The sequence below is a fragment of the Drosophila sechellia genome, chromosome X (assembly GCF_004382195.2).
Source record: "Drosophila sechellia strain sech25 chromosome X, ASM438219v1, whole genome shotgun sequence".
Lineage (NCBI taxonomy): Eukaryota > Metazoa > Arthropoda > Insecta > Diptera > Drosophilidae > Drosophila > Drosophila sechellia.
In genome coordinates, this window is record NC_045954.1 from 20,071,892 (window position 1) to 20,099,143 (window position 27,252).

The 27,252-nt window shown below is 47.0% G+C and overlaps 1 protein-coding gene and 1 non-coding gene across 2 annotated transcripts; one reads left to right on the forward strand and one right to left on the reverse strand.

The window, feature by feature from the left end:
* Positions 1-83: 83 nt before the first annotated feature.
* On the reverse strand, positions 84-24,453 carry LOC6615076 (dopamine D2-like receptor). The gene is made up of 11 exons (XM_032725156.1): positions 24,430-24,453; positions 22,982-24,098; positions 21,910-22,100; positions 6,876-6,985; positions 6,547-6,799; positions 5,714-6,012; positions 4,444-4,499; positions 4,200-4,392; positions 2,973-3,107; positions 2,695-2,795; positions 84-2,595 (listed from the first exon to the last, which is right to left on the reverse strand). The coding sequence occupies exons 1-11, from the start codon at positions 24,451-24,453 to the stop codon at positions 2,384-2,386; spliced, it is 2,691 nt and encodes an 896-aa protein (XP_032581047.1). The 3' UTR covers positions 84-2,383.
* Trnap-cgg lies at positions 20,389-20,460 on the forward strand. The gene has a single exon. It is a non-coding gene; the product is annotated as a tRNA-Pro (tRNA).
* Positions 24,454-27,252: the final 2,799 nt, after the last annotated feature.

Below are 27,252 nucleotides of genomic sequence, written 5' to 3' on the forward strand. Positions count from 1 at the left end.
GGCGAAAGGGAAAGTAGTACATGTGAACTTACCGAGCCCCGGACCAAAACTTTCGCCCTTCGAAATGAAAAGTTGGCGTTTGGTTTTGCCTTGAAATATTTTCAGTTTTGCTTTATTTATTTGATGTATTCTTATGCTGACGCATACTATTCTGTACCATTAGTTTATTGTTGTTATTCGCTATTATTATTTCCGTAAGCTATGATAATTATTTTTGAAATAGTTTGCTTTTCTGAGAGCTTAGCCTACGCTTCATTTAGTTAATAATTCTCATAATTTTCTAGAAAAAAAAACCGATTCTCGCCTCTCTTTAAAATTGTTCTCATTTTCATCTCAGTTTCTGCATTTCCGCTTACACCCCAGTTATCTTACAAACTCGTATATATGCTTTATTGGTAGAGAGATCTCGGGGACCCTATATGTATGCTATATCCCATTCACAACGTAACGATAACAGACAACAATTCAACGACTCCAAAACTCAGGCTACAATTCTGATAAATTAACATTAATGTGTGGTGTGTATAAATAGTTAGTTCGAATTGCAAATTTACCAATTAGCTATAATTAATAAGCGTTTTCTTTGGAAGAACTTAACTTAGGAGCATTTCGCACTGATCTGAAAGTTGAACTGTTTCCATAGTCTTAGTCTAGTCCTATCGCCTAGAGTGTTATCCTTTCGAAAAAAAAACCCATCCAATCACCCACTCACACACACACCCACACAAACAGACTCAAACACACACACACTGAAGTTAACGCGTATGTGGTAGTGGAGTTCTTAGGAAAGTATAAAAACCGTTGAGCTTTTCCGCGAGTTTCCTACGGGGTTTCATGGAAATTTGAGCCGGGGCACTGCTTACGCCTAGGTACACAATAAATCGAATCGTTTTATAAACTACTACACACGTTCGAGTAATTACCTATCAATTATTTGTCACATAGAAACAGTTAAAAGGACGGCTGTTGAAATCAGGGACCAAACGGCTATAGTCCTGCCGGCATGCCAAGATCGGCTTGGATTGCCCGGGGCCATGCCTCTGTGCACCCAAGTCCGGCTCTCATTTGCGGCAGGACACAGGCTTCGGTCCGTGTTTCAAAACTCAGTTTTGATATTCCACTATACACGTACGCTTACACCGATATTTGCTACTCTATCTGCTAAGATAACCCTCGTATTGCTTCCAGCAATGCGATAGCCTTTGCTCTAGATACCCTGATTCTCCCCCTACTCCCTGCTATGCATCCCGGCTCCCCTTGGTACTAACTGATTTATATATACGCATATACATATATGGGTGGTGAGTATATTCGATCTAGATCAAGTGACTAGCCTAGGTACGACCTCTGGATCTTAAATGCTTCTATATAGTATATACGTGTATATCCTGTACGAGACTGTATGTCAAACCGAAAGTCGAACTGAAAGTGACCTCTAAGCGGGACTTTCATCGAGGTCGGCGCCCCTCGATATCGTATTCATTTGTGGGGCTCATTTGATTCATTGCGTCTGTTCGTGTGTGTGTGCGTGTTACCCTGTTAAGTTGGGTGCAATTCTGTCGCCGATGGTTGTGGTTACGTCCATGGCCCATCAATGGGGATGCTCCATCCGTGTGGATGGGCGGTCAGCCAACTAACTTGGAACATTCGTATGTGATGTGTCTGTGGTGGAGGGCGCCGACCTCGAGGCCCGCTAGCTACTGTATCCGATTTAAGTGCGATCTATCCGCGATTTAGCTAACTAACTCTAGGTACCGACACCTCGTGTCGCTGTGGAACAATCCGGCCTCTAAGGATATGAATTTCTTTACACTCGCTTACCTAATCGTACTGGGGGAATCGGAAGGGGGGTTCTGTGTGCCGTGGGTTTTGGTTTTTTTGGGTGGGAGGAGGAAAAGCTTGCTGCTCGTGATATGTGATAGGTTGTGGGAGCAGCCCACTTTGAAGGACACTACTCTATCCTGGTAAAGCGAATCGTATCCGTGGCGTTTTGCTTACGGCTACTTTGGAATCATAATCGCGTGCTTGCTGTGTGTTGATTATATCGCTACTTGGGGTTAGTTTAATGTAATTGTTAAAAATTGTACCTAGCCTACAGCTCGCTATCCACGCTCCATGCTCCACATAGCATATATGTATGTATTGTAGTTTAGTGGTATGTACAGATCTATTTACATAAGTAGCTGAACCTTAAAGCTATTGGGAAACGCAACGAACGACAAACGAAACGAAACTAGAGCCCAATTGAGATCTCTGCTGCATCGATGGCCTCCATTTGGCACACTTTGCCATCCACTCCCGGGCACGATCCGTTCCACAAGGGACCCATCATCCAATTGGCTATTGCTATGACTATTGCTGGTGACGTGCTCGCCGTTGATAATCACCCCATGTGCATGATCTTCTTGAAGGCCTTGCGAAACTCGGGATTGAATATCGTGTAGATCACCGGGTTCACGAAGCTGTTGATGTAGCCCAGCCAGGTGGTCATCATGTAGGCGGTGAGCCCAGGTCGGCAGTCTTTCTTGAACTTGGCGCACATGGCGTCCATGATGTTGCAGCTGAAGAACGGCAGCCAGCAGAACAGGAAGACACCTGTTTGAGGGTTTGAATGTTTGAAGGTATACGTATGATGGCATAAGGATTAGACAAGGACATGGTCTTAACTGGCTAAGGGGCTCAACTTGAACTTACCCAAAACAATGGCCAATGTTTTGGTGGCCTTGCGCTCCTTTTTGGCCGACGATTTTTCGCGTTTCTTTTTCGAGGCCTTGTGCACCTTGTATATCGTGAATCTGTGCGTCACGCGAAGGATAATATGCCACGGTGTGGTATATATTGCATTTTCCACAGGAAAAGAAGAGGGGAGAGAAGGCGAGAGGGAAATGGGGTGGCATTAGCATCGACTGGCCAACAAAAGCCCAAATAACTAATAACTGTAATTAGGGGCGATGGACGACGGCGTTACTCACCTTGACGCCTGCGAGTTCTTCTTATCCTTGCGCGAGGACGTTTTCGATGTAGTCGATAGCGTCGAGTCGTTGCGTGCCAAAGTCATGGCCTCCTGCACTCCGTACCGCACAAAGGACAATGGCTTCATGGCGACGCTGTGAACGGAAGTCGGTCGGATTCGGAATGAGAACATAACGGCGGGGCATTACGTACTACTAGTCACTATTTTTGGGCTTGCCGGATTGCCTACTTGGCCAACATGCGGCTTCTATTTCGGGTTTCGAGGATAAAGTGGCAGGTAACTCGCTAAACACTACGTAATAGGTCTGTGGGAAAACGTGAGCGCTTTTTTTTTGCGATTGTGCAAGAATGACACCAAATAATCAATTGATGATTTCAAAAGGCTGTTACATAAGTATGTAAACACGCCCACAATAATTGTGAAAAGTTGAACTAATACTGCAAATCGCTATTTAAATGTGCAATTGCATTTCTATCTGTTCGAAAAATGTTATGTGTAAAATAATACATTATTTGGTTGACAAAAACATGTTAAAGTTGACAACAATAACCCGACATATTTAATTAAAGTTTGCTATTTGTTTACCAATTAATAATTGGAAGCAAAGATGTTGACATTTTTGACGCGGTCAAACTCTTTGTCTGTAAAAAGCAATGCGCGTTATTCGCATTTATTGTTTTGTTTATAAATAATGACAATAGATGTGTGCAATTTAAGCAATTTTAATATGCTACGTAATCTAGTGTAAGCAGATAAAAAAGCATTGCGCAAAAAGAGCACTGCCTCTAGCTAAAAAAAAGTATTATATTGTGCAAAACCTATGTGCAAAAACTTTAATGGGAATGCTTAATTTTGTCGGGCTGCAAAAGCAGTTCATTAAACTTTTAAATTGTTGCAAATAGTTTCAATTTACCTATGGTACAATCAAAAAGCTAGTTTTTCAATGATTTAGTACCAATGTGGTACAGATATTAAATTAGCAATATTTTTGAATTTCTGATATAATTCGGAAATCATGGATTTGAATTGGGCTTTGATTGTTGGTTTCTGGTTTCTGTGCATCAAACCTATATGTTTATTTGTTTAGTCCGAAATTTTGATTTTAAAACAATAACTTGGATGAGGCATTATGGTTTTCTCCGTGCACCAACTGCTACTACGCGCATCCATCTACTGGGAATGCTATGTCTACGGGGACAGGCTTACGGATCTGAATGCCAAATACCTGGAGTTATCGACACCGACTGACCTGAGGGCGGGTTCGCCGCGCTTCGGCGAGTCGTCGCCGGTGGGGCGCCGCTGGCTGCTGACGCTTGACCGCTGGAGGGTGGCGCCACTGGGCAGCGGACTGTCCGGCGGCGAGCCGCTGCTCCGCGGAGCGCCGGATGTGGCGGCCGAGGCGGAGGCGGGCGCCACGCCTGCAAGGACATCGTCAACGTTTGAGGCTGCATAACCAGAATCATGATTACCATTCGGATCGGCGACGACCAGCTGGGGCTGTGTGGTGATTTGGGCCACAACGCTGCTGCGAGTGCGTTATGGCAATGTGGAGCGATGTGGCGGTGGGGTTTCCCAATTAATGGTGCCGCGACCATCCATCAATCAATCAATCGGCGATGGACGACGAGTGGGCGGAGAAGCAGCAGAATCGGCGTTTATGAAGGACGAAAAGATGGAAAATCGGGGCGCAACGTCAATTAAAGGCAAGCAAGATTGAGTTTTAATAAAGTGACGCATTAATTGAATTATTGAGAATTATTTTTCTCTGCCATTGGCTGTGATTTCTTTTGGCGGGTAAAGTTTCGCGGTCTTGTTTGCCACCCAACTCAGCCCATCGGTTCGGTTCGGTTCGGATCGGATCCCATCCCTTTGTGCATCCGGCCTGTCATTAATGGTTTCATTTCATGTCCTTATTGGATTAAGCAGGCCATCAGGATGCTAATTGGCTGCGCTTAACGCTCGCACTTAATGGCGGTTTCAGCCAGGAATTGGGAGAAAGATTCGAATGCCGTGGGGCGGGGGCATCCGATTGCAAGGATGATGGGCAAGCGGTCCCTTCGGCAGGACCTGATTGAAAGTGCAGCACGCTTTTATGTCGGCAATTGAGTGGCGCCGTGGCCGGACGAAGCCTGCCATTAGATTGACAGTTTTCCATGGGCATGCATCGTCTGAGGGTCCGTTGCTTTGCTGGTCTGCTGCTCTGCTGGTCTGCTGGTCTGGAAGGAAGTGCAGTCGAGACCACTCAGCAGAAACAGGCTTATCTATTACGTGTTTGGGGCACGTGCCAGGGTTGTCAGGGTTGCCAGGTTGCAAGTTGCAAGCGGACAAGGATACGGATACGGAAACGAAACTGCTGAGCTCCGAACTTTTGCAGGGCCATCGGAGATAGCCCCGGCCAAACTTTCGTTCTCCAGGCGATGGAGTTTGCTGCGAAATTCGCCGAAAGTTTCTGCTTTTCATACCCCGTTCACGTAAGATGTAAGTGGGTTTGCAAATGTATATGTCCAATCTGACTCCTTTGGCAACGTGTTTATATTCGTGAAGTAACATCAGCCGCCAAAAGAGGGTCTTACACAGCCAAAAAAAAAGAGGTTGTCAAACGTTCCCTGAATAATTCATTTAACAGATGCTTTTATATTTATTTCTTTGTAAATTTTAAATCTGTATAGAGCTATCATGTTCCACGCATTTCCACAAAGTGCATCAAAGCCCTAATGGTATCGTAAAAGGAGTACTCACTTGCCCGTCTCCTCGACAACGGTGGCCAGCATGAACTCGGTGGACTTGTCGTTCACGATGACGTGGCAGTCGTCGATGTCCGGCGAGATGGCGTTCTCGTCCTCCTCCTCGTTGGAGCCACTGGCCGTGTTGGTGGCGGCCTCGTCCGGCAGGATCCTGCTGGCATGGCGACTGCTGTCCAGGGCCGTCTCCGCCAGGCGCCGGGTCTGGGCAATGTTCTCGATGACGCTGCCGCCCGTGAGTTCCGATAGGTGGGGCTTGCGGGCCGCCCGCTGCTTCCGCGCCCGACTCCTCAGCGCCTGTGGGTGGGTGGGCACGAGATGTAAAGTACAGAAAACAGTATACCAAACATAGGACACAGGATACGGACTACGGACTACGGACCACGGACCACGGACTACGGGCTATGGGGCACGGGATGCAGGATGCAGGAGAGAGCGGATTAGGCACTGCCATGCTGCTTTTGCATCCTCCGGATATTAGCCCCCAGTCAGCAGCAAATGTGCACAAACAGAAACAGAAACAGAAACAGGAAGAGGAACAGAGGCATCCAAAAGCCAGCAAGCCAGCATTGCAGATTGTGGATCTGCGCCAGCAATATTCATTCCACTCGACTCGGAGAAATCCGATTTTAATTGCGGTCTTTTAATAATAGTGCTTGAAATTGTTGCGGATTGGGAAGAACCGCAGAAGGACAAAGCGCGGAAAATTCGCTCTAGGAACTTGCAGATTCTCAAACACATTATGATTAATAGCAATCAATGTTTGTGGGAAACTTGGAGTGTTGAAGGGAATTAACATGCTTTGAATATATCGTATAGATGCCCACTCACCTTGAAAATGTTCCAGTAGAGAAACACCATGATGATGCAGGGTATGTAGAAGCTGCTCAGCGAAGAGTAGAGTATGAAGTCGGCGTTGTAGAAGGCGCATACATCGGGCTCGCGGTTGGGCGTGTTGTTGAGGCCCAGAACTATCGGCGATCCGATGGCAGCCGATATGGCCCACACCAGCAGTATCGTAAGGCAAACGCGGCGGCTATTTTTGTGCTTGGCGTACTTTATTGGCTGTGTCACAGCGATGTATCTGTGGGATGTATCCGTGGAATGTGTGCTTGGGTCATATGGGTCGGTCTCCGAAGTAGGGGCTGCTGTGGACTCACCTGTCTATGGAGATGGCAACTAAGTTGAATATCGATGAAGTAGAGCATATCACATCCATGGCTATATAGAAATCACAAACGACGTCAGGCAGGGCCCAGGCTCCATTTACCTGCAAATCAAAAAGATGAGGGGCGGCAGGTTAGTACGAGGATGTGGATGTGGCTGCCGCTGAGGAGCACACTTCATTTGTTCGGCACTTAATCGACTCGGGGGGAATGGAGCTCTATTGGAATGCCCATCCTTTGTCGAATATTAATAACAATATTTTCCCATTTCCCGTCCTGCTGCCACAAATTAGTTTTAGACTCTATCTCTTCATCGACGTCTCCGGCAGCATCTATGTTATGGCCCAGCCCGAATGCGGACTCCATAAAAACCCCAACAAAAACGCCAGGAATTTCCCAAGCCAAACAATTTGTAGCACACAAAGCACATAAAAAAGGCTGAGTCCTTGATGTGGATATGTTTGGGTGAACCCAACCTGGCGTGGTTGGGGAGTGCAACCCGTGTACGAGTTATAATGTAGCGCCAACGGATTCGTTATAAGAATGGGATCGTAAACACCCGTATTCAAGCTTTTGGGATGTGAATATTATTAGTAAATAAGTAGTTGACTGAGCTGCGGGTAATGGGTATCGCACAGTCGAATTCACTCGGCGAAGCCAGATAACCGGAATCAGTAGTTTAACATTTTGCGAAGTCACAATTTGAGTAGTAATACTACCACATATAACTATATGCCACCCACCCATTTGTGTGTGCTCACTAAAATGTAAGTAGACGGTATCGAATAGTCGAAGTTAATCGACCCGAACGTACTATCTTGTTTTTCTTCTCCAATCGGTTTTGCGCCTAAATTATACAAACACATTGAAACTTGAAGCGGGGCTCAACGCGTGGGAGGAGTGTAAAATATTGATACACACGCAAGCACAACACACGAAAGTAAAAGTGAAAGTGAAAGTCAAGTGATAGCAGCATAGAAATGTGCTGGAATAGCTGGGCAGTCGCCGACTTGGAATTTCTTAGAACTCGGATGCAGACTCCTTAGCCGGAGCTAAGCGAGCATAACAAAAGTTGAGCCCGGCTAAAGAAAGTGGCAAAAACTTTTGGATATAAAGACACACGCACGAATGCTCATCCTCCGCCCTCACCCATACACACACACACACACACGCACACACGTACCCACACATTCGAAAATGTGACATTTTTCTACTGCTCTCCTTGGGCTTCCTGTTTCCAGGTCCATTGTTGGGCACATTGCGTATACGAGGCGTGTGCCCCGTTTTTGGTGGCCTGCAGCTGAACTATAATTTATAATGTATTCGTAGGTATTGTCCATAAGTGTGTGTGTGTGCACAAAAATACAGACTCTACTACTGTCAAACTCGAATGAATGTTTTTGTTTAGACCCACATTTGGATAGCTGCGATGCGTTGCGTTCACTACTTTCTTTCCTTGTTGTTTCTGCCACAGGCGCCATAAGTTTCCGAAAGAAAGTAGGTTGCTGTGCGATGATGAAAGAATGGCTTACTGGCTTTTGAGAGTATTCTCCGAAAATGGGCTCTCTGCCTAACCAAATGTGGCATTTGTCGAATTATTTACGGCTTAGTCTTGAAAAGTTTGCTGGGAATTGGTTTCTTTTGATTCTTTCGCTCTTCGACTTTCCCTCAGCTGCAAGCTTCATTGAATTTTTTAATATTTTTCCAAGCCCATTTTCCCGGCCCCTGGGCCACGCCCCCAGTCTATTCTGTTTGGCTATTGGGTATTGTGGAAGCGATTTCCAATTCAGCGAAAGTGTCTCTCTGCCCCCTCCGCCGCCGCCGAAAAGCATCGGCTCTTTCGGGCTGTTCGAAAATGTTCAATTTATGTATTTTGTGAGCATAAAGGCATTTAAAGTCAGTTGTCTGCCGGCAGCTGGCTGTCCTGCTCCTCCGCACCTTCGTCCTTTGCCCGTCCTGGCCTCTGGTTTATTTTAGAGCAGGAATAGAAAGAAAATTTCTATGCTATCGCTGTCTCTGCCGACTGTTGTTTGTGTGCGGTTCCTGCAGCAGGGCATAAAATAAATAAATTTATCTATTTGCACAGTCAAAGGCGAGCGCACACACAAAAACCCAAAGGGAAAAGCTTTCAGATGCTCTCTCGCCCTCGCATCCAAAGAAATGGACCAGGACAATGGAGCCTGGAGCAGGGGGGCGAAGGAGACAGGCTGACACTCACCCACACACGCACGAGGAGCATACGCACACAAGGGCAAACACACACACACACACGCACACAAATACACATTCACAAGCAAACAAACAAACACACATAGCATTTTGATAATTGAGCTTCTGGTTTTTATAGTTTGCACGCTGATACGAAGAGAAAGCAAAGGATATTCCACACACACACACACTGCATCGATTTGTGTCTAGGTACACGCAAAAAAACTTTCAGATCCGCTTTCAAAAAATACGCTTTGTTTGCCGATTCAATGGTCATTATTGCTTTGAGAGTAGAGGGCTTTGTCCAAAACAATGGATGTACTGGCACGTGAAAAAAGTATTTGCGAAATACACAAAAACCGCAGGATAGCATTAGGTGCTATGTGAATGAATTCAATTTTAAAGTGGTCAAATCAACGATAAGACACAACTCCATATTTAAAGGCTTAGAAATAACCAAGTATATATAATGGGATTTTTCAGGTGTACTTTCGAGCCCAGCCTAATTTTCAGTGGATGGCAAGCGGGGAGCCCCCTCCTCGGAGGGCAGTAACTATTTGTACAAATCAGGGCAACACACTCACATGTGAGGAGGCTTGCGGGGTGGTGATTTGGCCAAAAGCTGACTTAAAACCCACTGGGAAGCGTTTCAACGCCCTGTATGCGGTGAAAAGTTCATCAGACTCCAGTGCAAACTCAACCGATGCTCGAACGTAAGCTAATCAGTTTGCCCAATTTCCTTTTTTTTTCGAAAAACTACCAAAAATGTGGCTACTAATAAATAGCCTAAATTCTCTATCCACCTAAGATGGGTTAAAACAGGCTGTATATCGTACACGAAAATCCTCTTTGAAGCTCTGTGGTCCTCAGAGATTTTCCCACCTGGAAAGGATCAGCAAAATGTAGACACGATACTTGCTTGACATGGGTCTAGAAATGAAGGCGACAATAGTATGACTAGCAAAGTTCTTCGACATGGTATGACATGGTGGAAATAGTTCCAACTTAACTGGCCTTCTTTTCACTGAAGTTCCTTTAGCAAAAAATAAAAATGAGCCAACGAACAAGTGCGGTTGTTAATTAAGAGCAGTATTGGCCAGAAAGCTGGAAAGTTGAGGGCTTAGCAAATGTCAGTAGTCTGTGTGCTTCCTTTCAGACCAAAGAGTCCTGCTGCCGTGCACTCAACAAGTCGGCGGCCAAGGACGCGTTAATTAGCAGCCATTACGCCAGCCCCGCCGACTTGATCACCGCCCACCGCGCAGGATTCGTTGTGGATATTTGCCTGTTTGTATTTGCTTATAAGCATTTGCCAGGTGGCATTCCCAGTTCAGTAGTGGTGACGATGCGTCCGAGCTCCTATCTGTGTGTCCTGGATATCCTTGTGTGCGTGTGAGTGGCGCTGCCATTTCCTTTATGCCTGTCAATTGCGAATTTTATTTACCAGTCTCGATTTGTTTCGTTTCATTTCGCTTCGCGTCGCTCTGTTTTATTTGCCCCGCCACCGATTTTGATTTTTTTCTGAGTGCTTTTGGATGTGCGAGGCGGCGAGGGTAATGAAGCGGAAGCGGAAGCGAATTACTTTGTAGCAGTCGCAGCAGCCTTGACCTTGCAGCCCCCTCCCATACCCCGCTCCCGCATGGCCCATGTGCGTCATGCATTCTTCTAGGACTCTGGACACGAAACACGGGAGCGCCCGAGCTATGGATCCTGGGATCCAGGGATCCAGGGAGCCCGGAACCCATAAAAGACCCCGGGCCCTGACGCACGTGTCCCACTTTACAGGTTCACCCCGCCCGCTCAGCTATTCGTCCTTTTCGTCCTGCCGCTGCGGCTGCTCCTCGTTTTGGCTATTAAAAGTTTGACGGCCCCGGGCGTCACTTAAATTGTTAGTGAATTGAAAGTGGCCCCAAAATTGCTCAGTGGAGCTGCAGGGGCGTCGGCACCGGAAAACTTCTCTCTCCCGAAAAGCGGGTGCCCCAAATACATGGGCGCCAGGTAGTCAGGGACAACATGAAAGTGTCATTGAGTCCCACTTTGGGAACTTTGGCATTTAAGACGCTGAGTCTAAGGCTGCTGTGTCCTGGAGTTTTCTTTCGTCTAAAAATACTGGCTTTCTTATTATTTTTAGAATCAAAAGTAAGTAAGTATCCAAGCCAGCAACATTTATTCTTAAACAGAAAACTTCTTACAGCGTTTTGACCACTCAATACTTTAATGTAGATTTTATGCATTTTTGGAACATGGTTAGTAATTGTAATTATTGGGCTTTTAATCTGAGATACTGGAGTCGATATATATAAGGAAGAATTCCAATTTTCAATGAGGACATCCTCAAGCAAAACACTGTAAAATATTAATAAATATCAATATAATTAACAAAAAAAGGATGGACACACGACGAATGGCGGATTTCGACCGATTTGGTTGGACTTTTTTCGAGGACTCGACAAGTTGTGGCCCGATTAAGTGGTGTGTCCAATCCTCGGCCATCCTTTCCCATTGGCAAGTCAATTAGAGGCACTTGACTTGCCACCTCCGCCCCCAGCTAAGCGGACTTTCAGCTGAAGGGTTTCAGGACTACGGCTTCAAAGGGGCAGGGTCCTTGCGAATGGGCGGGGAGCTGCAGGTTTTGGCCTATGCCAAACGAACGCGTGCCAGCCATTAAAAGCTTTTTAAAATTAATTATAAAACCGAAAGTAGACACAGAGAGAACTCGCCCAAATAAAACGAACGGAACGAAACGAAACGGAACCTGACAACCCTTTTCTCCGTTCTCCGTTTGCAAAACGGCAGGACGAGAGCGGGCAGATCCTGTCAGTTCTGCTTCTTGCCAGCGTTTTTTGTTTGCCCTGGCAAATTCAACTTCAAACAGATTTTTGATACTTCACTGGGCAACCGCAGAGCGGGCGGTGGGTGGTGTGTGGCAGGTGGCCTGGTGTAGGAGTAGGAGTGGGAGCTGGAGTGGGCGTGGCAGGCAGAGCATGCGTAACAAATTGTGCACATTATGTGGTGCAGGAACTAGTTGCCAATGAGCCCCCAAGTTAAGTGTCAAGCTGAGAGGGAAAGTTTTCCTGATTTGGGTTCGCCATTTGAGCCCGTCCATCGCATCCCTGCTCTTTGGCCATTGGCTAAGCCCGCTTTTGGCCGGACAGCTTCATTATCGTCTCATTAGAGCCGAAAAACGCTTCTCGGCTTCTCACTAGCAACTCAGTTAAGTTCGGTATCCACGTAATTTGATTAACAAACTTCGGGCAACGGCACACGTTGAATTTGAAACTTTAAAGGTTAGCAATAAAATCAAAATGTCAAGTTTGGTCCGAAATGTCAAATAATTCGCATAGTTTGGTGCTTAATATTGCATAATATTAATTAAATGCGAGCTGCAGTACGTGGGTTTAGTTACCTAAAACATTTGACCCCTGACCCCTGACCCCTGATTATGCTGGCTCGTTTAGGAAGTACACCAATTCATTATAAACTATTAAATCGCAATGAAAGTTCCGTCCTCTCCTGGGTATTAAACTGCGAGGTATCTTCTGGTAGAGCCAACTCTTTTCGCACTAATCGAGCCATCGCCGCATCCATCCTGTGAAACAGGCTTTTCTTTTTCCTGTCAAAAGTAGTTGTCGTTGTGGGGAACGAGATGATAAACGAGGCAGCGGCAACGAGTTTAGTTGCGGAGCGATAAAGCAGAGGAAAAGCTGGCCAAAAGCGGCAGCTCGAATTGCCAAGGCTCCTGTGCCAGTGTGTGTGTGTGTGTGTGGTAGCATCTATCTCTGTCTGGCAGGATGCCATAACATTTGGCTTTTTACGAATTTTCATAATTTGGCGACTGCTTAGCATAAAAATGTCACAGCAGCTGCAAAATATGCTGCTAAGGATTGGCCGTCGTTTCCTACTCGCTGATCCTGCTCCTTACTGTTTATATCCTTATTCGTGGTCTTTGGTTTTATGCCACTCGCATAATACACAAGGATACACTCGCGCGCTCGTGTGTGTGTGTCTGTGTGCTGTGAGTGTTTGTCTGTGTGTGTGTGTGTGTGTGTGTGTGTGTGGACGCGCCCCTTTTTGCCTATTTTATGGCCGCCATTAAAGTTTACTTAGTGGCCGGCCATGCAACCCAGCAGAAATCCCCGAAAAGAGGCGACACAAACCGCAAAACAAGACGTCAAAGGACATCGAAGACCTTGAAAACGGGCGGCAGGGGACTTGTGCGCCATGTGGGAGGTGAGCTGCGTAAAAGTCATCAAATAATTTGTTTATGTTGCCAAATGCTGCACTCGCGACTGCCTGTCGTTTGCGCTTTAATATTTCAAAGTACATAAAGTGCGGAAAATGGGAAATGGAAAATGGACAGCGGCGCTGCACGGGTCGCACTGGGATTTGTATGCAGGGCCATCCACTAATTGCATCTAAAAAGAGTCGAAACTGGAAACTCACAATGTGAGTTCGAGAAAGAATGAATTGGTTAGTTCTTCGTTTCTTGGCAATTACTTAATCGACAAATATACGTTCTTTCTTTTGTAACTGTGGGTATGATTTTAAATATTAATTTATTTATCGTATAACTTTACAAATGCTTTTCACAATTCGAGAAAGAAAGAAGGAAAGATAGCACTGCAAGTAAGGATTTGGAGTGTGGTTATTGAATCTTACCTTAAATCGAGCATTCATTTAGACTTAGATTTCAATGCCTGACACTGACACTTATTTCTTCCAGTGTAGCACAGCAGCCATAGATAATTTTGCAGCACTGGTAATAAAGTTAGCGTAACCTCGACAGTGTCAAAGCCAAGGAGCTGGCGACTATTAAACGAGTTTCGCGTACATTTTCTTATGCCACGCAGCCAGACAATGTTAATTGAACTGGCTGCCGTAATAGACACGCACACACACACACACACACACACACATAGCCACGAATACACTGGGGCAGAAGCGGGTGAAGATGGGCGAAAGTGGGCGAGAGTGGGTGGCACGGGCTTTTAGCCAAGTGGCAGGCACTTGATGCTGTTGCTTCTGGCTCGTTTCTGGGCCCCATGAGAAACTCAGGGCAATTAATTGACTTATTTATTAAGTTTATTGTCTGCCCGGGTATACGTGTACATGTATACGTATGTGCTTACGTTCCTATCTCTCTCACTTCCTGTGTTGCCGTCTCTTTCGCCGGCACTGTCGCAACAATTTTAGCGTTTTTGTGCGCCATTTTTAATAGCCTCGGACTTGCCCCCGAAGGCCAAGTAGCAGCATACTTGTACACATTATGTGTCGTATATATTCTACATATATGTATGTATTTGTGTGTATATATATGTACATATATATTGGCTATGTGCACATAAGGATGTGCGTTCTTTTCATGGTTGTTGTTGCAACAAATTAGTTGTCATTAGCGTCGAGGGAAATTCTGTTTTAAGATGACTTTTCCAGCCCCTCGGCGGCATATTTTCGCCTTGGATATTGGATATTTATATGGCCATCGTGTATGAAAGCGGTAATAAAATACTCTCACCAGCCGGCGAAGAAGACATCCATCCGTTCGCTGATTGAATCTCGGCTTTTTCCATATTGGAATGGGACTTTGGATGGGGGGAATCCGATTGGGAGTGCCACTGGCATTGGGCCACAGGGCTTTGGGCCAAATCAAAATCTGTGTTAATTATTCAGGCACCGCTGGGTGAGCGGCCAAATGAAAAGGCGACCAGAAACCGAAATCTGCGGTCCGTGGTCTTCAATCCGGCCGGAAGTGCGCGCTTTAACTCGCATGCGTGCCGGAGATGGCAGCCGCCGGGGACCGGCGACAGGAAGGGGATGGGCGGGTCAGAGGTCGGAGGTCGCTGCTTCCTAGAGAGGAAGTGAAAGTGGAGAAGATTGCAGGCCATACTTTTTATAGCTGCCATTTAGCCCACCCACTTGTATCCGCCATCCGCCATCCACCATCCGCCGGAGCAGCTGAAAAGTTTCTGCCCTCGGCCGATTTCATGCTGTTAGATTATTTATTTGAATTGATGTGCGGCCTGCGGTTCAGTGCGGTTCGCTGCCTGACAAGGATTTATAAGGATACACTGCGATGCGCACACACATGTATCCAGCAGCCAAGTGCTGAGAACAAAGCGTTGCCTGCTTTCGGGCGCATTCAAGTTGGCTTAGTCAACAAATTGTTTCTGCAGCCAAAGGAGGCTGACTGGGGTCACTGCAGACTGCAGGATTCGCAAGAGCGACCAGCTAGGGATGGGGATGGCAAAGCGTTATCCTTTTAAGACGCGATAGTAGCTATGGCTTCATAAGCATTTCCCATTCAATGTTTTTCAGCGAATTGTTTACCTCGATGAAGTAATCTTGTTTTTCTAATAATAAATCTTTTTTAAGGTATTTTCTTAAGAATTTTTGTTATTATGAATTTATTTTCCTTATTTAATAATATATTCTTTTGATCCAAGCTGCATCCTTTCACTTCATAAATGCATATATATATTTCCTATGTTTTCAGAGCACTGAGGAGCATTAGGGGCGATATGTGATGCCGATATGTCGAGGCATTCGCAGCATCTTCTATCCTCTGACATCCCTAAGTCCAACTTTTCGGGTGTTTACTGGTGGCTTTCGCCGCAGTCCGTTTGCTTAGCCACTTGCCGGCATTTTAGCCGCATCGTCGTGGAGCACTCTCCCCTCAAGTGGCAGGCTGGAGTGCAGGGAAAGGCTTTCGAGTCTTGGCAGTGGCCCAAATGAGCGGAGGATCCCAGATGACAGGACATGAAGGTCCTTACACTCGGGGGCCAGTAATGAACCGAATGGACCCAACGTCACCTCCTCCGATGAGCGGCACTTAAGCCGGGCCAAGCATTTGCCTGCAACCTTTTAAATGGCCATTAAAATTAAAAAACTTTACGCCCCCACTCAGCTCGACCCCTCATCCGGATTGCCACCCATTTGCTCCATTCCCACTGCCACTCCTGCTCCTCCGGCTCCACTTCACATTGGTTTTTCCTTATTTGCCTGGGCTGTCCTGGAACAAGTTGCGGAAAACTCTTTTTATTGCCTGCCACATGGAAACAGTTTTTGTGTAGTTTGGCAGTTTCTGGCCCCGGGTGGCCAGGATGCCAGGTTGCCCGGTTGCCAGGCAGCCAGGTAGCTATAGTTTTCCAGGTGGACAGGTGGGCAGGGTAGTGGCAGGACCACGCCCACTACAAGCTTGTTTACAGTTTTATTTTGCTGCTGCCGGAGTAGTCATAAATGCTGCCTCCATCTGCCGCACATTCCAGAAAATTGCGAGAATCATTGCGGGCGAGTTTAAAGTTGCAGAGCTCGGAAAACTTTTCGCCGACACCTACGGGACCACCCAGCATCCTGCTGTTTTGGCCAGAACTCAAAGCCAAGTCCCATTCGATCCAATTATCAAAGGCATGCATAATAGAAGGGGTTGACGACACTTGGCCGTGTCAGTGGCACTGTCGCAACTCTATTTCACATTTTTTTGGCCACGCACAAAATATGATTACACAGGATAACAGAATGGAGATTGCTAAAATTACCAGCTTTTATGCGCTGAGAACTGTGTTTACACATATGGGCCAACTGCATTCTTGGCTTTTGTGTTGCCAACGTGTGTGGTTTTTGGGAGAACACGTTTCCGAGAGAATCACACGTGTCGCATGTTTATGCAATTTGAATAAAAACTGCGGTTTAAGTGGCCAGAGGTTTTTCCACAGCCGCATGCACAAACATTTTCCCGTGCTAACTATGTAGCGATAGTGCGTATGTGAAATGCGACTTCCATTATCCCATTTGAGCGGAGCTCCTGTTTTTGGGGCTAAAATGTCCATCTAATGGCACGTTGGCTTTTAAAGCGTTACAAGAACGAAACAAAAATACTTCAATAGTCTTCATTCTATTTTGGGTAAAGGTGTCTTTCCCCGATGTTCGTACCCACCGATATATATCTTTTTAAAGGAGAATCGGCCGAGAAGTCCTTCCAAAAATAGGTCTGTATCAGCATAATTTGGTGACGAAATCACTGTCAACGAGTGCCATTTTCATCGGCAAGGCCACTCCGTTTTCCTAAGCGGCTCTTTCTGGGTCAAAGGCTGATTAAGTACCGTTATCGTTGCCGCATATCCGGATGCCAGATACTTTTCCGCTCTCCACTCTGCCGGAGAGCCAGTGGCAGACATTTGGCAGGACTCGCTGCGAGTCCTTTGGCCCCTTCGCAGTGGCTCCCATTCCTTTGGCCTGCGCTTCAAGTGGCTCAAGTGGCCCAGTGTGTGTGTGTTAATGTGCGTAAGTCTGTGATTGCGAGCGTACATTAATCAGATTATTTATTTTTGCCATGAACTTATGGCAATTTCTGTTGCCTCTTTACGGCCCTCTCAAGTGTGGGCGGTGCGCAAGGGCGAGGGCAGTGCAGACCTGAACGATTGACAATTGCCATTAAAGGCTGTTTTCAGAGCACTTTACGTCGCTCATACGCCCCGTGGGCCGAGGAAATACACATTCACCCAGCAGCTCACAAGTGATAAGTGAGTGCGCCTGCACATGAGGCAGCCTAACAATCCGTACAATCCGCAAGCGAACCTCTCTATATCCATTCTGAAGTTCTAGGAGCATCAAACGAACTCTCGATTCTGAGGTATGTAAATATTAAAATTTCTTTTAAGATTATGCAACATTTTTCGTTCGACCTTCTGGAATGTGTATAATGAATTTGTGTTAGCATTTTGGATGCTCTGTTTGCGAGCTATACGCAGGTGGGTGAATGTTGAGCTGGCCTGGAAGAGCAATAAACCCTGCTTAGAGCATTTCATCCATTTCATTTGCTCGCCGGGATGCTAATCCCGCCCATCCTTTTCCATTTCTGGAAAAGTCATCACGAAAGCATTGGCCAAGCTGCATACAGAAGCAATTAACAACGAAGCCAAAACATCCAGAGCGAGCAGGGAATGGCAATGGAGCAAAGGAGCATTAGAGAAGGAATCGGAGATATCCCGTACCCGTTCCCAGACGAAAAGCAAATACAGCTCTGATAAGATTAGTGCCCCGAACATGAGGCAAGCTCTCCGGCGAGGGCTTTGTTGGCTCGCTTGGATCCTACACTGAGAAAAATACGCTGTTAGTGCCGCAGTGATCATAGATGCAAGCAAGAAAACTCTTATAGATAAATATAGCTAACAATGTCTACGAATAGTATATGTTTCTTAAGTACAAAATATTGATTATTAGTGGGAAATGCAGGCTAGATTAAATCGATTCTACATGATTCATTGTTCAAAAGTATTTAGTTTTCATTATTAATTTAGATTCCCTTTAAAGATCTTAAGCTATAAAGATATAACATCCTTAACAGACTTGTGAAGTTTCGGCAGAGGACTCCCTTTGTGGACGTAAAGAACCGAGTTGATCACCATTTCCGGTGATATTTTCTTTCAGTTAGAGAGTCCCTCCGCTCCTGCTCCTGCTCCTGCCCTCCGAGCAGCTTCCCGGCTGCCCCATTTAGTCCAGGTCCAGTGTGCACGCTTTTACACTTTCAATGACCACTTGAATGTCAACAAAAGCTTTCAACTGACATATACAACCACTTAAAATAGAAAAGCAGTGGCCCCCCCACACACACACACACACACACACACACACATAGACAGAGACACATGCACGTGGCGCGGGGCAGGCAAACATGTTTGTATATTTGTTTAAGCCGCGAGTTAAAACGAGCCATGTCCTGTGCCCAAAGAACATCAGCATCAACATTCGTGGGAGCAGCGCTTCTAAATGGGCGTATGTGCGTGTATGTCCAGCCACGCCCACCGCTGACAGGCGGAGCCGGACAAGCCGGACAAGCCGGACATGCCGGACGAGCGGGACTCGCAGGACGAGCTGGACGAACAGGACCCTCCTCCATCTGCCCGTTTGTCCGCCGGCTTGTGTCATAAGCAATAATTCTCCATTGTTGGCATCTCGTCCGTTACGCCCCAGGCTCTCTCTTGTTGCTTCTGCTTTCTTTTTTGTTGGTGGGGCGGTACTGGGCGGTGGGTGGTGGTTGATGGGCGGTGGGTGGTGGGTGTTGGATACCTCAACCTTTGTTGGGCACATTTTTATGAGTTAAGTGCTATCCGGCACAAATGCCAACACACACAAAGCGCGCAGAGGGCTCGCAATCTTCCTTACCTTCAGCCACCAATCTCCAGCAGCCGCACTCATCCCACCTAACACCACCCACCACCCACCACCCACCATCCTCCACCCACCACCCACCGCCCACAGCCGCCAATCGCCTACCACCCCTTTGACCCACTCGCATTTCCCATTTCCTTCGCATGGCACTGGACCGTGTTACTGCCCACTTATTGTGCTGTTGTTGACGCAAATCCTCTTAACTAAATCAATTTTCATGTGTGTCCGCGTGCGAATGTGTAAGTGTACGTGTGTGTGTGTGTGTATCCCAGGAATTGAGTTAAATAATACTTGGTATTTGGAAGATGTCCATGCCGATCTGAAAAATATTCTCCAATATTTTCTAACCCCTTCCCTTTCTATATAAAAACTATTGTAGCGCATATTCTAAAGTTTTAATTTGATTAATTTAATAAATGTAGTTTTCCACCAAGTTTATTGTTTAAGCCTGCAATGCGAAATTAAAGTGCCGCCGAAAAGTATGCATTTGTTTTGGCAGAAAAAGTTTATGTTCCACACAAACTATCAGGATTAAAATTAGTAGCAAACGACCTCAATAATTTGCCTAATTGAAATCCTGTTTCATTCAACATTTGACATCCATTGTCTAACCAAGTTAACAACAAGTTTCTGTGCAGAAAGAGAGGGTTAGCATGAAAGAGAGAGAGACAGGCGACGGGGGATCGCGCCAAAAAGAAAGAGACCGCACGAGCAACTCTGCGCAAAATCTCGGGTTTCAAATCACTTTCGTCGTCGAAAGTTTGCGATGGACACGATGTGTCTGCAACTGACAGCTGGGCGGGTGTATGTGTGTGTTTGTGCGGATAAATGGGTGAATGGGTAATTAATAGCCGACACTTGCACAGGTGCACAGGTGACTGATGCACTTAATGACAAGTTAATTTGCTGTGATTTTCAGTGGGCGTGCGTCATTAGAAAGTCAACAACAAAGGTGAAGGCGGTCGGTCGGCCATTAATTTTCTGGCAGAGCACAAGCGACATTTAACCTGCACCGGAAGGCCAATGTCCACAAAACCTCGCCAATCGAATGCTGTGTCCGTCCCTCTTGCACGGCGATTGCCTCCCTCTCCCTCTCTCTATTTTTGACCCCCTTTCGGCAGGCCGTCCTTCAAGCGGCTCGTTGGTCTAGGGGTATGATTCTCGCTTCGGGTGCGAGAGGTCCCGGGTTCAACTCCCGGACGAGCCCGTTTTTGCCACTTTCCGACTTTTTTTACCATTTTATTTCTTCTATGCATATCAGTTGTTTTTTCCCACACTCTTCTCGGCCCTTCAGTCTTCTGCAGTTGGAAATAAATATTCAATTATGCTGGCAGTTGTACTCATTTGCGTGACAAGCGTGCACATTTGTTACTGTGCAAGGCCGCTACCACCCACACCGCCCACCGCCCCCGCTGTCAGTGTGTGTGACGGTTGTTAATTTCATTTGACTTGCGAGGGTTTTAATATTGCAATGGAAATTCGGTACAATTCGCCGGCGATTAAATAAGCACGCAATTAATTGTGGCAGCCATGACAGGCGTGGCTTGCCACCAATTAAGAGGAATACTATATGGCTATATGGCATATAGATGCCCACAGCCCCTTGGGGTCGATCACCTACGCCGTCTATAATCCCCAGCTAAACTTCGGGACATCGCATCCGGCACCGCAATCCGAAATCCGAAATCGGAATGCTGATGAGGCAACTGAGTGGACGCGGCCGGAAACAAGGCACTCCCATCAATCTGTCAGACGGGCCAGTGAGTCCTGCATGTCCTGGCGAACGCAGCTCAGCTCCCAGCGGGTGAGGCCAGTTGCCCAGACAGTCCGTCAGGCAGTCAGGCAGTCAGTCGGTCTGTCAGTGAGTCAGTCAGTCAGTCAGTCAATCGAACAATCAATCATACGGAATGACAGCTACGTCGCCTTAAGTCAAAGGCAGTCGGCCAAGAAGGGATCTTCTCTAACTTACAGTCGCAAAATTCGATAGCCTGTGGCAATCGCACTTGCAACTTTAATAGTTCTAGAAACGAAGCAATCATAATGTTTATTGAAATAATGTTATGCCACAGTTGGCACGCACAAACTAATAATAGTGTTTTATTCTGTTTAATTGCACTTTAAAATGGATGATTGATGACTAAGCTGTACATTTAGCCATTTGATTTTGTCTACGTTGGTTTTTTATTGAGTTTCTTGCCGTGTAACTTGTTTTTTGTGCTATCCCAACAGTTTGAGCTCCTTTTTCGGTTTCGCATTCCCTTAAACATTTGCTGGGGAAACACATTGATTTATATGCCGGCATCGCCAAAAATTGAATGTTATTGCTTGAATGGCCCCAATTTACTTAAAAGCTACGCTCCTCCGCCCCACTGCCCCTCTTCCCCTCTGCCCCTCCGCTGACCCCTGACCCCATTAAAGAAGTGGTGGGCTCCACTGGCTCCTGATTGGTATTTATGAGCGTGTTTATTTATTATATGACCCAACACTTGATAAAATTAAACGGAAATGGTTGGCAATTTTGCATTTGATTCTGACACCCAAGCTCGCAGGCAGGCAAATTCGCCAATGAACTCATCTGCCCAATATTCCGACCATAAACCATTCCGACCAACATATAAGCTAGTTAAGTATGTATATTAGTGGCTTGGCAACTTACCAGAAAGTAGACAGCAAATGGCATCACGACCACGGCGACCAGGAGATCGGCGATGGCCAACGAGACTATAAAATAATTCGTGACCGTCTGCAGGGAGCGCTCGCGGCACACGGACAGGATGACCAGGATGTTACCGAAGAGGGTCAGGATGGGGAACAGGATCAGGATGAGCGCCCAGTAGTTGTGGTCCACTGAAACGAAGCGAGTTGTAGTTACATTATATCCGGGCTGCATCCATCCGCAGGCACTTCTGCTGCAGCTGCCACCCCAATTCCCTGGCCAAAGTCCACCTTGCAGGACGATTTCAGGGAAAGCTCAACGGGCACGTAAGTCAATTACAAAGGCAGCCCGTTTAATCAAGGACTCTGGCTGACAACTCATTTTAATGGCAACACAACTAAGGACTAGCACACAAAGACGTGATTTCTACTGCTTTTAATATGTTCTATCTAATATTGAGTGATGCATGTGTGCCAACAGCTGCGTTGATAAAAATTTAAGTGATTTCACGTATTTAAAAAGGCAAAACATGGCTATATGATAAGCAAGTTATCAAGCTTGAAATACCTTTATCTTCATTATGAAACAAATTAAACAAACAAATATGTGGGAACTTTTCTTGAGATTGTAGGAAAAAATGAGTTGTATTAAGCGTTTAAATTGAATTCATGCCCACAAAACTGTGTTCTAAGTGAACATTCTTATTACTGAATTAACTATTAACAAAAATCTGAAACATAGTCACTTCACTGTCAGTTGAAAATATATTATACTATATACCAAAATTAAAGAAGTATTATAACTTGGCTTTCAGCGGCTTTGACTAAATCCCTTGCAAGGTTTATTTGGTACTCCCACTTGATAATAAAATCTAAATATCTAAGTAAATATCATGTTATGTATAAATATTATCTATATATATATAAATATCATCTAATGAGATTTAATGGTTTGAAATACTTTAAATGATATCTAATGAGCTTCAATTATTTTTAAAGATATATACTGAGGTCTTAACATTTTAAATGGTAGTAGTTGACGATTCCGATTGATAATCCTGCTTCGTACTCACCCACTCTCAGCTCTCCGCAGGAGTCGGTCAGGTTGAGCGTCTCGTTGGTGCAGTTCAGGCGGTAGCCGTCGAGGTACAGTCCCGTCAGGTTCTGCTCGAGGAGCAGTCCGCTGCCCCTGCTCCCCGGGATAACCACTCCCGGCGCAATGGTGCTTGTTCCCGAAACCGTGCTCCCATTGTAGTTGGGAAAATAATCGTTAAAGTTTTCGAGCAGCAGCATGAAGGTGCTGCCCCCTGATCCTCCTGCGCCGCCTGCACCCCCGCCCGCCGTGCCGGCCAGTCCGCCAGCCACGCCCACGTCCGCAGAGCCGCCTCCATCGTAATTGGTCGTCGAGGGCGAAGTTCGATTGCCCAGCGACTCGCGCGCCGCCGTTGCTGTCCGCTGGAGCAGTTCCGCATCCCCGAAGCCGCCCAGCATGCCGTAGTCCGTCTCCGCATCCGCCACATTGTCCAGGGCCGCCTCCTCCCCGCTGTCGATCAGCGCGATGCCAGCATCGCCGCCGTCGCCCGCTCCCGCTGCCCCTCCGCCCGCCAGCTGTTGCTCCACAAAGCTGCGCAGCGAGTACCGCCCCCGCTCACCGTCCTCCGTACTGGAGTTGCTCTGGGCTGGCTGCGTGCTGTTCAGTGCCTCCAGCCAGGCCAGGGTTCCGTTGGCGCCCGTCACCGCCAAGTTCGTGCTGTTCTCGGGCCCGCCCACTGCCGCCTCACCGCCCACCGAACCCAAGAGCCACTCGCTGATGTCGTCGATCAGCGCGTAGCCGGCGTCCTCCGCCGCTGTTTCCACATCCTCGTAGAGCGGCATGTAGCCGGCTGGCATTGTGGGGCCCTCAACGCCCGCCTGCGCATCGCTGCCGTTCGCCGGATGAGAGCCGTCCGCTTCCACCGCCAGGTGGTGGTTCATCCACGTGGCTCCCGCGGATGGGGCTGCCGTGGTCGAGGTGGAAGCAGCGGCTGTGCTCAAGGTCGCCGATGTGGTTGCTGCCGTTGCTGCAGTTGTCGCAGTTGCTCCCGTTGCCGCCGCAGTTGTTGCCGCCGTGCTGCTCAATGGCTGGGCTGCCATGGTGCCGCCGGTTCCGCTGCTGCTGATGCCCCGCCGCCAATCGAATGGGCTCAACCTCTATTGGGGCGGGGGCGTGGCAGCGGAGGCGAGCTGCAACTCCTGCAACGCAAGCGGCATGTTTCCGTGTCCTGCAGCGAAACAAAGGGAGTTCGGAGGTCAGAAAAATCGAATAAGAAAAAGTAGCTGTGTTTCAATCAATTAATTGGTTCATCATAATCAAAGTCCTTGAATATGGCTTAACTATACGATTGGAATTTTAAGCCTAATTGGTCGCGTTAATGCTGCTTAATTTAATAAATTCTTGTAGTCCGCAAATTAACTTAATAATATGACTTAGTTTTTTTCCGCTATCTACAATACGAAGTCGTTCCCAATTTTCCCTACTTACACGTTGCATGCACCTCTGTTGCATTTTCAACACAACGTACTTCATGCCCCTGCAATTATCTATCCGCTTGACCACGCCCCAACCAACACAGCAACACACCATCCCGCCACCACGCCCCCACGCCCCACGCCATTTTGGACGTACGGACCCTTTGCCCAACTGCCATGGCCGCATGTTTAATTAACTCTTTAATCAATTTATTGCCAATTATTCTACAAAAAGCGACAGCGAAAATTGTGTAATTTAATTAAATTAGCAAAAGGTTTTTGTGTCTCTCGCCCCACCAACCAACCATTCCACTCGCCCACTCCCACTTCCACTCTCGCACCCAAAATGCCACGCCCCCTTCTCGACGCTGTCTTGCTTTTACACATTTTGCAATTTTCGCTTTTGTATTTGCCAATTGGCGCTGATTAAAGCCGTCCGAGTCGATGGGCCATAATTAAAAGATGGCCTAATGAGAGGCGATGGGGCAACGTCTCGAGTTGGCTGGGGTCAAAGGTAATCGGATCGGATTGGACTTAAGTCCCCTGCCCTCTGCCCCCGTCTTCAGGAGATCGGGTATTCGAACTCTGAGTTTGTGGATTCTGGACTCTGGATTCTGGATCGGAGGCAGAGATCCGAGAGCTGCAGACCCAGACGGCTGGCACTAATCCAATTTTGGCACACTTCCAGGCGACGAAAGGCAGGAAAGCAAGGCCATCCAAATGGCGCAGTGCCGCTCGGACGTGTCCGGGTGAGTGTGCCGGGCTTTTTCATTAATTACGGCAGCAGAAATAGCACCAGAACTTAACCCGACTCAACTCAACGCAACGCAACGCAAGTCAAGTCAGGCCAAACGAAGCGAACCGAAGCGAGACTTGGAGCAACCTGCAGTGCATAACCCAGGAGGAACTCGGCCAGTCAGCAGCTCAGAAGCTCAGCTCAGCTGAAGTCGAGTAATTAATTTCACTTTCGCTTGAGCGATGCCTTTGAATATGCGCCAGTCGCACGCGAGCCATAAAGCACGGCCGGAGTCGGAGGCCCAAGGATCCGGACTGGGAAACGGACCCGGACTCGGATGAGTGTCGCTTCCTGGGCGCCCAGAACACCGCAATCCACATGCCACCACATAAGTCAGGCGACTGCCTTCGGTATTGTCTGGTCTATTACATCCTAATCATTGTTGGCACACATCGGACTTTGAGCATGGGGCAGTGGACAGTGGCAATCGGACTCCCCGGCGACAGGAACACGGAATCGTTAAGCCTCCGACTCACCGCAAATCAAGCCGGTACATTTGGGCTGCTGGGAAACAAGGCCTAATCGATGGGCGCTAGGTGTTTGGCCTTGGTCCACAATGAGCTACGCTGAACAAGAATCCTATACAGATGCCAATTATGTAGGGATTCTTGGTAAAGAAATAATCCCATTATATTACTTATGGGTACCCGTTAGTCGAAAACGCGATTCTTTAATTGATTGGATGACATAGGGGTATCTGAGAGTCGAACACTGGACTCTTTAATAGATTGTATGACTTTTGATCCCAGTTCGTCGAAAACTTGATTCTTGGATTGATTGAATGGGTTTTGATTGGATGCCTAATGGGTATGTGATAGTCGAACACTCGACTCTTTTTAATGGTTTAAAGGACTTTAAAGTATCTGTTAGTCGAAAACTCGATTCATTAATTTAGTTCATTAACTGTCGTGGTGTACGACTAATTTTAAGTGAATTGATGGCACATCCGTAGAATATTTTAAAAATCCAATAACTGAAGACATCCTTTCGCGATCTGAATCTCCTAACCCCTGCACTAAAGAAACTAGTGTACCCTTGACATCATCTTGAGCCCCCGACACCACGAACAACTACAGTGTAGTTCTGCCATTATAGCTGGTAATCGAATTCGGGTGGAGTGCATTTCCGCACCGATATCGGGAGGAGTGGTTGACACTAGCGCTTCGGGCGAGGTTCCTGTTACTTTTGCCCGGCAAACGCAATTACTCACTGCCAGGTCGCGGGAGTGGGTCTAATCACTTGACCCCACTCAACCTTGGGGCGCTTATAATATGACGTGGCCACTGCAATCCAATCCGAGCAATCCCAGCCAATGTCGTGCCTCATTAACAACATCCGGCCAGTGCAAGGCACATTCCCATTTCCCCACTCTCCGCGTTGCCCCATTTGCCGCCGCACCACACGACACTCAATAAATCAGCAAGTGTAATTATTTTCAACGCCATCGTAGAGAGTCGCGTGTGGTTGGGGATTGGGGAGCGGAGGAAAGTGGGGCAAAGTGGGGCGAAAGTCGCTTAGCGGTGTTTTTGGAAGGGGTTAGCAGGAGGAGCTGGGTGCCAAGGCCAAGCCAGCACACTTGGTCGAGATTGGGAATGCGGCTTCCAGAACCTTGGGCCCGTCCTATTTATAAGTCTGTTTCCCTTCTCACATTAAACTGCCAGCCTGAGGTGCCGTTTAAGTTTTTACATTTTTCTGGGAAAAGAGTAATCCAAGGGCTTGAGTTGATTGGAATGATTAATCAATGGTAGATAATGATTACATTATGTGCCTTATGCAAGAGGGGTGCACAATTAAGTAATGTTATAGAAATACCTGACTAGAAACTATAAATACCGGGAAGCTTTCTGAAGCACAGGTGGGCCTCGTCGTACGGATACGATTGCACAAGCTAACAGCGGGCAGAACAAGGAAGCAGCATTGAAATAGCCCATTGGCTTCTGCGCTCCAACCGATGGCATCGCGACGAGCCTCGGGGGAGCCACGATATCACATTTTCCATAGCTTTGACCCGTGCCCATAATTCAAATTGAGTGGCAATGG

Bases quoted from the DNA above. Each gene is read 5' to 3' on its own strand.
- LOC6615076 (XM_032725156.1), bottom strand. From the start codon at position 24,453: ATGCAACAGAGGTGCATGCAACGT. The intron at 6,013-6,546 runs GTGAGTGGGCAT...ACCCACCCACAG, and splicing joins TCTACTGGAACATTTTCAAG to GCGCTGAGGAGTCGGGCGCG. The intron at 3,108-4,199 runs GTATTTGGCATT...TTCCGTTCACAG, and splicing joins GTCGGTGTCGATAACTCCAG to CGTCGCCATGAAGCCATTGT.